The sequence below is a fragment of the Meriones unguiculatus genome, chromosome 21 (assembly GCF_030254825.1).
Source record: "Meriones unguiculatus strain TT.TT164.6M chromosome 21, Bangor_MerUng_6.1, whole genome shotgun sequence".
NCBI classification, from domain to species: Eukaryota; Metazoa; Chordata; class Mammalia; order Rodentia; family Muridae; genus Meriones; species Meriones unguiculatus.
Genome location: NC_083368.1, coordinates 51,027,978 through 51,041,983, shown reverse-complemented (window position 1 = coordinate 51,041,983; position 14,006 = coordinate 51,027,978). Strand labels below are relative to the sequence as shown.

General features: G+C 35.5%; 1 protein-coding gene across 5 annotated transcripts in view; it reads right to left on the bottom strand.

Moving 5' to 3' along the window:
- Ptprz1 (protein tyrosine phosphatase receptor type Z1) overlaps nucleotides 1–14,006 on the bottom strand; it is a 176,399-nt gene that overhangs the window by 34,460 nt on the left and 127,933 nt on the right. For all 5 annotated transcript variants that reach the window (XM_060373873.1, XM_021656742.2, XM_021656743.2 and 2 more), the window contains 2 exons: nucleotides 11,144–11,288; nucleotides 3,302–3,393 (listed from right to left, as the gene is read on the bottom strand). In XM_060373873.1, the coding sequence (XP_060229856.1) occupies nucleotides 3,302–3,393; nucleotides 11,144–11,288 (237 nt within the window). The remainder of the gene's footprint in view (nucleotides 1–3,301; nucleotides 3,394–11,143; nucleotides 11,289–14,006) is intronic.

Sequence of the window (14,006 nt, the reverse complement as noted above, 5' to 3'; positions counted from 1 at the left end):
TATGTCAGGATGAGATGGGTAGCAATTGTCCTGCTTAGTTTTAGGGTATTTTGATTCAAACTATAGCCATTTGGGAAGTGGAATGTTAAACTGAGAAAACATCTCTTTAATATTGGCCAACGTTGTTGGTCACTTTCTGGATTAATGATTGAAGCGGGAGGGCCCAGTCCACTGTGGGCTGTGCCAGCCTTGTGTAGGTGGTCTGAGTTGTGTAACAAAGCAGTCTTAGCAAGCCGTTAAGTGATGCTGATCCATGGTCTCTGCTTCAGTTCTTGCCTTCAAGTTCCTGCCTTGATTTCCTGTCCTGACTTCCCTCGGGTGGCATAAGACCTGATCATTGTAAGATGAAATAAACCCTTTCTTCCCAAGTTGCTTTTAGTCATGGTGTTGTATAACAGCAATAAAAACCCTAACTACTACAGGAATTAAATGTTTTTAATTAATTAATTATAATTTTAATTTTTTATATTAATCACAGGTTATTTATTTTGTATCCCAGCCGTAGCCCCCTCCCCCATTCCCTCCCAATCCCACCCTCCTTCCCTCATCTCCTCCCTGCCCTTTTCCAAGTCCACTGATAGGGGAGGTCCTCTAGGACTGGTTGCAATGTCCTCCTCTGTGGCCTAGCAAGGCTGCTTCTCCCTTGTGGGGGGAGGTCAAGGAGCCAGCCATTGAGTTAATTAGCCTTATTTTTTTTTTTATCCTTTGGAAGTTTAATATTTAGCACATTTTGAAAATATACTCTATTATTACAAATTGTTTACATTTATAATAGTTTTATCTTAAATATAGTATTCATAATAACTCTGCTAAATTATTATTACTTCTAAACAAAGAAGTAACAAATTACATAAGAATTCTCAAATTATTCTTTAAAGGTTTTTTTTTAAAGATTCTTCTTTTTCACCATAAATCCAAAGAAAATTGATACAGTAATGTTAATAACATAATGCAAGCAAGTGCACATTACAAGGTTGAAATCAAATATCTAAAATTAATCTTTTGAAGTTCTTTCTAGGATTTGAGATTTATTTACAGGTTTTTGCATTATTACCATTATGATATTTTCAGTGGACTTAATTTGCTCATTTTCTCTTTTGCATTCATTAATGAGAATGTATCTTTGTTATGCTATTTTAGAAATATGTCTGTATAGTACAACAAATAATAGTTTATTGATTTAAGTAGTGTATTTAGATGCTAATGACTGATATGTGATTGTTGAATGCTGTATCTTACTTTTTTAAAATATTATTTTATTTTAATTTTTATTAATTACACTTTGTTGTATCTTACCTTTTATTATTTTGAACCATCTGAAATGTTACTGTTTTTTTATTTAAACTGCAGCAATCTACACTAAAACCTTGGGTCTTAAGTAATGTAATAGGATGATATGTAGAAAAATGCAGTAATTTAACTACTTCCCCTCAGAATATTTTCCATATTATTTTCTCAAGTATATGTGAAGAGACTACCCTAAACACTTTCCTTTTTTAAAATATTCAGAAACCAGTTTTAAACTAAGTTGGAAATGAGAGTTGCAAAAAGTAATGCAAGCCTGCTCACAACATGAAAGAGCTTTTGCAGTTTTGTGATATAAAATATAAAAGATGTAATTCCAGAGTTTGTGTGCACAGATTTCTAAGAACTGTTCAGAATGAATAATTTCTAGAAAGTTATGCTTGTGCTTAGTTTTCTAGCAGATAAGAAAACAACAAATAAAACAATACAGCAAAAATCCCCAAACTAGATGCTCTATGTCATTTTGATCATTTGTGCTATCTTTTTATTTGATTTCAAAATTTATGTTCATGTCATAGCTCTGGTCATGTAGGATATACAATGAGCTGCATAAAATCCCAAGAGGTTCCCATCTTGGATGTCAAATTTTTATGAACCAAGCTCCTTTTTTCTGTGACTTTGACATGTGACCTTGTGACATATGACCATGTAACATGTGACCATGTGACATGTGACTATGTGATATATGAGTATGTGATACGTGATTATGTGTGATTATGTGACATGTGAAGCTTCTCTTCACTTTCCCCCACAAAATATCCTCTCTTGAAACAGCTTCAGGTTTGCCCAGAACATCCAGTGTTATTCATATCTTCATTTTAGGGGTAATTTTGCTTTTCACAGAGAACATTATTTTCTGCAACTATGTGTGTTCATTTGTCTTTCTTTAATATAATCACATCAGATAATTGGTACCTGGCATATGCAAATTGTTTCACGATTTTTTTTGTTAATTACCACAGCTGAACAAAATGTGTGTTTGTTTCCCATAAAACTTTTTAGATATTAGAAACCCTAAGGATAGGAAATGAAAATTAATAGTCTTCACCATGCAACAGCATAGTCCACGATTAACGTGATACAGGTGGAGTGATACAGTCATTTGATCCAAGCTGTTCCTTATTGTAATTAGCCTTATTTTTATTTTTTGTTTTTCCACATTCATTGCTTTGAGTTAGTCCGAGCATTTTGGCTTAGGCTTCCTCTACAGCAACGGACATGAGTAAGAGCATTATCGCGCTGTTAGTTTTTGTTTACTTGACACCAATGAGTTGCCTGGAATGAGAGAACTCCAGCTGGGGGTTTGCCTCCATCAGACTGTCCACTGGGCATGTCTGTGGGAAATTTCTCTAAATTAATTATTAAGCTGAGGTAGCCCAACCTCCTACGGGCATTACCACTCCTAAGCAGGTGGTCCTGGGGTGTATAGAAAAGCAAAATGAGCAAGTCATGGAGGGTGAGCCAGGAAGTGGCATTCTTCCATGTTCTCTGTTTCAAGTCCTGCCTCCAGGTTACGGCCTTGGGTTCATGTCCCGATTCTCTCAATGATGAACTATAAACTGGATATATTTTTGGATAAAATAAACCCCAAGATTTTTTTTTCTGTCATGTTTTTTAATTCCAACAACAAAATCCCAAGTAGAATAATTGTTTTCAACTAACATTAATTCCTAATGATTTTTCTACATATTATACCAGAATAATTTTTAATTATTTTGTCATATCATCTCTGTGATTAAGATTGTTTGAAATCAATGAGAACAGTATATAAGGTGGTTGGTTGCCTGACACATGATATAACACTTATTTTAGTATTTAGTATTTATACTAACTAAATAAATAACACTTATTTAGTATTATTTAGTAAATAACAAATATTTACTTATGTGCATTATAGATATTTGAAAAATATTCTAGTAAAGGCAAGCCTTCCCTCATCACTTTTTTTTTTATTCAGCATATAGCAGCTCCTCCTATGCTCTCTCTAGGTCATTACCTGAAATTGGAAAGATGGGTGTTGGTGGTGTCGATATCACTCGGGGGGACGTATTGTCTTCTAAATAAAAGTGAGCAGTCTGGAAGCATTTTCTGGAAAAAAGCAAAGAAACAACCTGTAAGAAGAGGATACCTAAGTTTCTTAAAAATTTCCATGGAATACATGACCAAAAGAGTAGCTATTGCATCTACATTTGTTTTCTTAAAACAGAAATACGTAATAATTTCATGTCATCTGAGTTTATCTCACTTTTACCAGCACTGGATGCAAAAGAGTGAGCAGATATCTGGTCTGATATCTGAAACCTGAGGTAGCAGTTGTGCCAAATAGTACTGTGCAGATGTAGAAAACACATGTGTCAGGCACTCTCCCATACTGGCATATACCAAGGCGTCTTGCCAATTGGCAGGACACAGGTTAAAGGTAAAGACAGGACCCACAGAACATCATTAGGACACACATGTCCTCTGGAGCATATTAAGCTGGTTGGGAAATCTCTGTCCACATAGAAATGATATTCCACAGAGGGCTCATTTTGAGAAACAAAAAAAGAAGAAGCAGCTTTTACTGAATAATAATGCAGCAGTGACAGAACTTAGGAGAGGATAATGAGCACACAAGCAAAACTAGAGGCGATTTTATTTCTGACAGATGCTAGTCTTGTTGATGAGCGTTTGGAGGGTGAATATATTTAGAATCAACGACAATTGTGACCTACAATGTCACCTGCATCTATTTTCATTGAGATAATAAGAATAACATCTGGTGGGGGCACATTACAAAGCGCTGAGCAGAGCAAAGACGCAACTGCTGCTACACAGGAAAGCAAGGCATCCCTTAATTTAAGGAATTTAGGTAATTAAAACCGCTAATGACTCTTTTTGATGTGTGTTATTTTATCTAAGTTACACACGAATGGTTGACTTTCAGCAGAAATATCTCTCTAAAGGAAAATGTTAATCTTATTTTCCATTTTAAAGCTTCAAGCTACAAGTTCTTTATCCTAATGAGCTTTATCATGACATTTGTTCTTATTCGGTGACCTTCTAAATCTTAGTATTTTTCCAGTAAATCAGTTCCCTGGATACAGTTCTTGAATGGCCTCCCACTGTCATTAGAATCATATTGTTATCTTAAGACAGAACTGTAAGGTCCTAGCTTCCACCAATCTTTGTCACTTCACTGCCGATAACCCTCACCCAGAGGGCTTCAGCTCTCCCTGCTCTCTTTTTGTCTCAGAGAACCCCTATTTGTGCCACTGTAGCACCCCAGGTACTGCGTCTATGTGCTCCACCTGCCCACATGCTTCCTTTCCATTATTTCTGCATCGTCCCAAATGCTACATGCTCTAGGGGACCCAGGATAGCTTTGTCACTATTTTCCCTTTGCTTGCTCTGTGGAATATTTCACCACAAAAAAAAAAAAAAAAAAAAAAAAAAAAAAGGAAACCCTCCTGTACTTAGGATGGGAGTACATCCGGATAAACTCATTGTCGAGTTGAAAAGCACTGTGAGCTGAAAATGCGTTTACATACCCAACCCACCACATGCCATAACTTAGCAACACAGTACAAGGTAGAGTGTTGGCTATTTGCTTCTTGATAAGTGGCTGACTGGAAAATTGCAGTCATTATCGCTGCCCAGCAACTCAAGAGAATAGTGAGTCCAGGGGGAATAAATCAAATTCAAAATTTAAAGTGCAGTTTCTGCTGAATATAAACTCCTTTGTTGGAATGGTAAAGACAAAAAGGGCTGAGTCATCTTAAGAACCTTCCATTACTTATGCACTATTGTTTTGTTTTTACATTTACAGTCTCCTCTACGAAAAATAAGCCAATCATGCACAATGGTTAATTACTACAATGTTATTCATCAGTGCCAACATGATCTATAGGTACCCAAGACACTTTTTCAATGAATGTAGTGTAAAATTGTGTATTTATAACTTACTTTGTCACTTTAATGTCAAGAGAGAAGAAAACATAGAGCAACAATGTTTATAGCAAGACACAGCACTTGGCCCCCAGAGTATAAGCCCTTGGAAAAGCACACCTGAGAGGACAGTACAGTATTTTCTAGAGAGAGGCAGTATCAGAAGATGTGTGGATAAGGAATCAAGTGTCAAAGATACCCGGAGACCAGTTTTACCTTGGAAAGCTGAATCTGTAGTCAGATGAGGAACAGGAAAGTTGGAAAAAACCCAGGCCCATGAAAAAGAAACTGTGCTAGTGAGAGTCCCCATGAGTGACTCTAAGTCTCTACTAGATTTGCCTACTGGTCCTAGTTCATATTTTTATATAGTTTTTAGATTATGCAACCCATGAAGTTTCAACACATAAGCCTATTAATCTGTGGTCTTTCTTTTTCTCCCTTTCTAACTTGACATTTATAGCCTGATAATCTGCGTACATAGCTGGGGCTTGAGATTGCCTTGTTCTTAACAACTAGTATCTCTCCTGCTTGCTTTAACCATGATTATCCTTGAGACCAGAGTGTTTTACTCATCAGTAGTTCAGGCAAACACTGTCCTGTCTTCCTCCAGGACAGTTCAGAGGTATCTGCTCTGTGGGATAACTTTCATCTCCTAAATGGACTCTAAAGCCTCAGAGCCTGTATTCATTGTACCTGACATAAATTTTCACTTTAATATATCTATAAAAGGCTGCTTTAAAAAATAGCTATTGAGTTCAAAAGTGGTCTTGAGTTTCTGGGCATTATAGTATTTTAATTCATTAAATAATTGATTTTTAGGATAATTGTTTTATAATATAGTTGTTCTTTGCTTTATCTTTATAACATTTTTTGCAAGGGAGGGCTATGTCTTTTGATTTCACATAAACCCAACCCCAGTAACAAGAATGTAATGGTGTACTCAGTGGTGAATTAGATGGATTTGTAAGAGTAAATAAATCCTACCAACTATATGTCATTCAGATGCATGCTAGATTCTGTTGTCTGATCCTCAAGTAAGGCAACTTGAAGTTTCAACTGTTTGAAAGAGACAGATGGAATATATAGGTATAGATGGTTAAACAGGTGAACAGAGAATGTGCTGGTAACTGAGAGGAGGAGGAGAAGAAGAAAGCATTTAACAGAATATAAAAACGTAAATGAAAACATTGACCTTGTAATTTGCCATGTTGCTAATGTGTGTGATAGAAATTTGGTTAATACCAATTCTGCTAGATTCAAATATGTAATGAAATCTCCACTATTTTTTTGAAGATAAGTGGCCCAGTGATGATATTTGACATTCATCTTCCCAAAATTCCTATAAACCATACCCAAAAGATTGTATGAGGAAAGAAATAAAATTGCGTAGTCGTTTAGGTAGGCTTTCCAGTGCAGTCTTGTGTGGAAAGCGACATTCTACTTGAAGGTAGCATGTACCGGGAAGCCTATCTTCAGAGTCCTCAGTTGGCTCCACGGACCCCAAATATGTATTTAAGATCAAGAAGGAGTTCACACGTCTTACCCTCACTTTTCCTCATGGACAACAGCTCTACCTATGGAATGACCTGTCCTACACTACTTTTGATGATGTGCTGTTTCGCCTCACAGAATGTTGATATTTCTCATGGTCCAACTCTTTCAAAACGCTCTAATTTTCTTTCTGTATTTTTTTTCTTCATTTAAAAAGGACTTTATACAAATCTTCCCCTCAGAAGTAGCTTTGCCTCTTTTAAACTTCTGGTGTGGCTCATGTAAATTATACCTTAAAAACATCTGGAAAACAATTTCAAGGCATAATATTACCTAACGTATGACAAGCCTATGGCTCTATATTCCATCTGTTCCGAACAAGCAGTGAGCGTCTTCACGTCTATGTGCTAAGTGTTGATAACTGTGTCTCCTGCTAATTATCACTCCGCTGTGCTGAAAAAAGTGATGACTGCTTTAAACTTGTAGACATAGGTCCCATCAATCAATGGTAATCTGATTATTTAATTTACACCTTTCTTTCACAGTATTTAGAATTAAAAGCTGGAAATGTGTAATTATATCCCTTTTCAGAGTCCTCACGCAAATACAAAACACCATTCAGAAGTGTTCACTCACAGACCACCTAACGAAAGTCTCACGGCACACTTACAGATGGTTTTACAGGCATCTCCCAACGCAGAATAGAGGAAATACCCACAGGTCAGAAGAGACATAACCAAGACTAACTAATAAACAAGAGGTGACCCTGGGGAAGGGGCTCAGCTTTTACCATCTATAATTTGTTTTATCTTTCTGCTAAACTGTGTTCTCTCAGTGTCTCTTCAAAGCACAGGTAGACACTTAGGTCAATCAGACAAAGGAGATGACTCATGGTACCATTTTGAGGTTAATTTTTTGCTAAAAATGATATTAGAAACACATTTAAATATTTTAAAAGAACTTTATGGCTTTGCCTCCCACATTTAGGTCTATAATCTTTTTAACTTTTTTTTTTCACTTATTATTCACTTATTTTGCATGCATATTCAGGGAGCAACATGTATGTGGAGGTCAGAGGACAAATAATGAGAGTTAGTTCTCTCTTTTCAATAACGTGGATTCCAGGATTGAACTCAGTGCCTGTTGATCCTTCTTTCAGGCCTCTCTGATCTTCTTTGAGTTTGTTTGTGTGTGTGTGTGTGTGTGTGTGTGTGTGTGTGTGTGTGTGTATTATGAAGAAAAGGTCCATCTTAAGCATCTCCTATTCCCTGGTTCCATTTGCTAAAATGCTATTCTCTGTTCATGAGATGGACTTGGGACTACTGTTGAAAACTTGATCAAGAACATAAATTATTTCTGGGCTCTCCATTTTACTGCACAGCCCCATTTGTTTATTCTTGGTGCCAGAACTACTCTTGATCCTCTAGCTCTGGAACAAACTTTCAAGTCAGGGAGTGTGAACCATTCATCTGTGCAATATTTTCAGGAGTGAATTCATGAGGTGAGTCCTTAAGACCTCAGGCTGGTATCTGCATTCTTAAACATAAGCAACAACAGACACGATGAAGTGGGTTTCATCAAAACCAAACACTAATACTTTAGAAGATGTTACTCTGCACTTAAGAAGTCTATACACAGAACAGAAAAAAAAATGTGAATTGGATAATGGTGAAGGACATGTATGTGGTACACATGAAAAAAGCTTCAATTCAGATATAAGAACTGTGGACTGGGGAAATGGCCCCACTGGTAAAGCACTTGCCACTCAAGTGAAAGGACTGGAATTTAGATATCTAAAATCTACATAAAAGCCAGGTAGGCCTGGCAGCCTGTACGTAATCCCAGAACTCTGGAAGGCAGAGATTTGGAAATCCCCAATGCAAGCTGTGAAGTCAGACCAGCTGAGCTGGGAGACATGGTTTCAGCACGATCTGGGTTCAACTTTGACTCCACCTTTGAGGGAAGGAGATTGGGGAAGACTGCAAAAATGAACCTCACGCCTCCCCACATATGTATATAAACACACCTGCATGCATACCCACACACATACATAAGCTCACACACATGCAAATATATGTGCACACACACTTGAAAAATAAAACAAAATGGAAATGATCAAATTTTTAAAAAACCGAAAAGGATTTGTGCACTCATGTCCCCGAAGGTATGAAATAACTGAATAAACAAAACAAAACAAAACAAAACAAAAAACAACCTTCCTTTTAGTATGTTCCTTTTGCTACTGCCCTCAACCTGGACCACTTCCTCTGTGATAGCCAATTCTCCCTTCCCATTGCCTGTGGCTTTCACAAATAAAAAATGCAGCCACCTTGGCTGATGAAATTTATTATTCATAAATACATCTACATTGGAATGTGGATAATTCACACAAATCCTCAACAAGAGACTATCATTATTTGGCACAATTCACCACACCCCCAGTGTTTTACAATCAACCTAAAAGTTATTTTTTTTCTAGTGAGTAAATTTCATGCAGGCATGAGTAATATGGATATCTAACAGCATTTAATGGACTTTGAAAGCGTTCAGCAAAGTGTGGCCATTTCTACCAGCACAGTTAATAGACAAAACCCATACACAAAACTGGCTAAGTGTTCATCTTTTCACTGCAACCTGTATTCAAGGTACGTGAAATAGTTTTTGCGACGAAAAGAGAGACATCTTACTGGTGAGGGTCAAATGGTTTTGAAAATTTTATCTGTTTTTCCTGACAATAGATATTGGATAATCCACACTAACAAAGGTCTCACATTTCTCATGGTGTAGCACGGTATGCTCATTATACACAATGAATTTTAAATCTGCACAAGATAGCTGAGAACCATTAGTAGACATTATGAAACTTATTCTAATTATTTCATTTATGTATAAGTCATCTGTCATTTTATTAGAGTTTAACATTAGCACTAGTTAATGTGAGATACAGTTTGTTATATTTTTCACCTTTTGTTAAATTTGTCTAAAACAAATTCTCACTTATCCACACATTTCATCTTGCAGGGAAAATTAGATGAGACAAAAAAATGAGCAAAGTGAACAAACGGACTATAAAAATGTGTTCAAAATTTTGGGCAACAAGTTTAGTGGGAGAGAGAGGAATGAATCAACAACAGCGAGAGCAACATAGGAAGACGAGCTTGAATCCTCACTGACTTGAATGTGTTCAGTTCAGTTCACTCAGCTTCCTGGACCTCCTGCCCTTGTCTGCCTTCCTGGAATGCCTTCATTTTCATCCCTAATTCTGGAATCACATGCAGGTCCAGCCCAACATTTTGTTTGACACTTAAACTCTGCCAGTACTGGCTTCTTAACGTATCCTGTTCTCTGATCATTCCGCATTAGATTTCAGCCACTACGCATATATGTTTGTGTGATATTTAAAGTTTTTCATAGAAAAGAATTTTTTTCTCAGCAAGCATAAGTTTCTTAAAAGCAATGATGCCTATTTAAAATTTACTGTTTTCATATTTCCCAACAGTAGTTGACACAGTTATTAACCAGATACATGGGAAACAGTTAATAATTAGACTGAGAAAAAAAAACATTTTGAGATAACAATTAAAGAGCAATGATTTGAGCTTATAGAATACTGCTGTTTAAATGAAAGAAGTTAATTGTAGACCTCCTGAACACAATTCTCCTCTAGAACAACAGCATAAATTACTAAGGCAATTTTCATATCATCATTATCAAGTTCGTGTTTTCCAAGAAAGAGTTTTGTTGACTTGTGTTGTGTCCTTAGCAAATTAATGATTTAGTTGTCTGTTCTGCTTGGTACAGGAAGGAAGCTTATACAGGAATTGTCCTGGTCTTTTAAAGATTTTGAAGGATTAGAGAATAGAGTGAAGGTGTATTTCCTCTTCAAAGCCAATTATAAAGAGTTTTAAATGCCTTTGCATCTTAATAAGTCACTTCCCATATCTGTATATTTTAGTTGCTTCATTTTTACTTTTGTAGATGTCTATGCTATGATTTTTCCATACTGTACATATTTGATATGCATCTTAAAAATTCATTTAAATAGTTTTTCATATAACACTGTTTTCCTAAATATTAATGTTTGTATTTATAACAGTTGATAAAAATACTTATTCTTTATGGTAAATGTTATGATGATGTTTGAATGTTAATTTAATTCCACTAATTAATTAATTAATTAAGCTGTTGAGACACCTTAATAAATATTAACTAAAGTCCAAGTTTTTCTACTGCTCTTCACTCCTACACAGAAAACAAACATCAACCTTTAGATTCATAAGTTTACCTTGTTTGCAGATGAATACATTAATGACAGCTTTACTGTAAAAATACTTTGGAATAGGATTTGGAGCTCTTTCGGATTAAAGATAGGCAGAAGTCTGAGCTTTAATAATGCACATTTCCAAAACGCTCAACTTACCTCCAATAGATGAGAATACCAACAAGAACCACTAGACACATAAAAGTCAGGGCGGACACGATCACAAGGGGCACAACCGCCTTCTTCTCAGACTCCAAACCCTCAGCTAGACCAATACGAGACTCATGGCTACTATTACTGGCCTCTGCAGTCGGAGAAAATGGAGAGAGTTGAGATTTAAGGTGAAGGCAAAGACATGACATGGCATTTTCCAACTGATCAAGTGCAGCCTGCATTGTTGCTACTCACCTTTCAGTACGACTCTACGAGGCAAAGGTTGTCTAGATATCAGTTTAAGTAAAATAAAGTTCAAAAATTAAAAGAAGACGTTAGAGCTATTTTTAAAGAAACAGACAAATCATCGGAGGTGGGTTGTTTTAGCAGGATCTGGAACCATTACTGGTTGGAAAAAAAATTGTTCAAAGAAAAACTGGAGTATCAACATTTAGAAAATTACTGTTAAAAATAAAGGTCAAGAAAACACAGTGTTATTTACTAAACCATTATATGTAACCTTGATGCCCTAAAATTATTTGGATGTATTTATTTTAACCTTTTAATTTGTCAAGGAATAACAAAAAATTGATAATGACTTTTCAATCAAGCAAATTTTCAATTTTAAGCATAGGTTGTTTTTTAAATGTTATATTTTCAAAGTTATATTGTTTGTATTTACAGTGAGAATTTCATGCAAGCATATTATATGTTTTGATCAGATCTGTTTTCAAATTCTTGTTTTCTGTTTTCTCCCAAAAAATTACTTCATGTGAACTTAAAAAATACACGTATCTAATAAATTGCTTTCAAATACATGTGTGGACTGAAAAACTCTGAAGATAATCCTTGAACTAATGTAAAAGTTGGTGAGACACTGTTTTTATGTCCGATCAGGTACTTAATGATGTCACAAGAATTCTTAAGAAAGTCAATGAAACAAAGTCATCCTTCCAGGTTGTCAAGAACAACTGCAGAACTGTGAATGTGGGTAAACAGCCTCGATTCTTTCCATCTCCTGTGAAGGCAGCTTGGTAGAAAGCTCTTCCGACTCTACCTGACCCTGCCTGCTGTCCTGAACAGGTGCTTAGGGAGCTACACTGAAGGTCCTATCAAAGTCCTCAGAATTCCGCCACTTGATACAATTTATATTTTTTACTAACTGCTTCACTGACAAGATACCCAAAAATGTAATTTCAAGTATATGTTACCCTTTAAAATTTGGAAAACTTGAAGCTCCTGTAAATGCACACACATGACATAACTTCATGTCTAACTGTAGTTTCATATAACAGCTTCCTTCTGTAGCTAGAGTTGAGGGCACAGGGTTGAGCACTGGATCCCTTAATTTAGAAAATATACCAAAGAAACATGATAACACCCATATTTCCCAGGAGCTGATAGTCATAGGTGTATTTGCTAAAAAGTATGGAATTCAAAGGTGTGTCTAAAATGATAAAACTATAAATATGTCTAGATATAGTAAAATACCACAAACCAACCAATATTTGTAGTTGATGTTTCTGTGAGAAAACTAAAGTTTTGATGTTTTAATTAGGTTATCCATATGCTCTGGTTATTATATACTCTCTGGAGACTGATGTAGACCCATAAATAATCTGATAATAAATACAATGAAATGTGTTTATAACATTTAGAATAGCATCTTGCTTTTCCCATGGCTTTCTTCACAGTTTTCCTATTATAACTATTACCTAAATGGAAAGAATGGGGGAATAAATGAAGTAACCTGCTGTGAAAAGCCTTTGGTGTCCCGAAATTACAAATGGTGGTTAATATTCTTATCCATATCATCAGTTCCAAACTGTAATTCACAGAACAGGAACAACAGAATCACTTGTAACTTTTTTAAGAATGCAAGTTTGGGACCCCACCAAGACCTCACTAATTCACTGTCTGAATCAGGCCCACGTTCAAGTTTAAGAACAGAAAGTATGAGTTAATGAAGTTTACATAAATTTAAGCCCACACAGATTCATTGAAATATAACATATATAATTATATATGTATGAGTGTGTTATAACTAAGCATACAGCTTATGCACATGTATATACACACATGAAATATGTCAGATCATGCATGTAATTTATGAAGAAAACGTGTATCTTGAAAGAATACAAATGAACTCTACAGTTGTATGCATGCATTATAAACACATACTATCATCAATCAATCATCTATCATTTATCTATCAACTATCTGTATTTACATCTATCTTCTTTCTTTCTTCCTTCATTTCTTTCTTTCTTTCTTTCTTTCTTTCTTTCTTTCTTTCTTTCTTTCTTTCTTTCTTTCTTTCTTTCTCTCTTTCTCTCTTTCTTCTCCATGGACTTTTCTCATAAGTTCTCTGGGAGATGTGATCTTCAGCTCTGTCACTGACTAGTTAAAATGAACCTATTAGTATTTACATCTTATTGAAAACTAGGCATGTTGTACTGGATGGCACACCTGATCAAAGTACGAACAGTCTGCCAGATGCTTTGTATGCTATTGAGAGTAACAATTATTCCCATTTATTTGAGACTGATTTGTGTGGTTTGATAAAGCTTAGTAGATGGGTTATTTAAATAACAGTAGTGCAATTAAGCAATAAAGAATAAAATTAACATTTTAAAGGGCTGAGAATAAAACAGCATAACTTTGGTGTGAACATTTAACCATAATATATATTTTATTGTTCTCAATCATGTAAGCATGTTCTAAGAGACAGACACTAATAATACATTGCCAGGATTAGTTTTGCATTGACTCTTTATATGACCTAGATAAAGTATCTTAGTTAGTCTGTGTTTACTCACATATTTATATTTACCCTATTTAAATTATTTTAAGAAACATCATATGAATT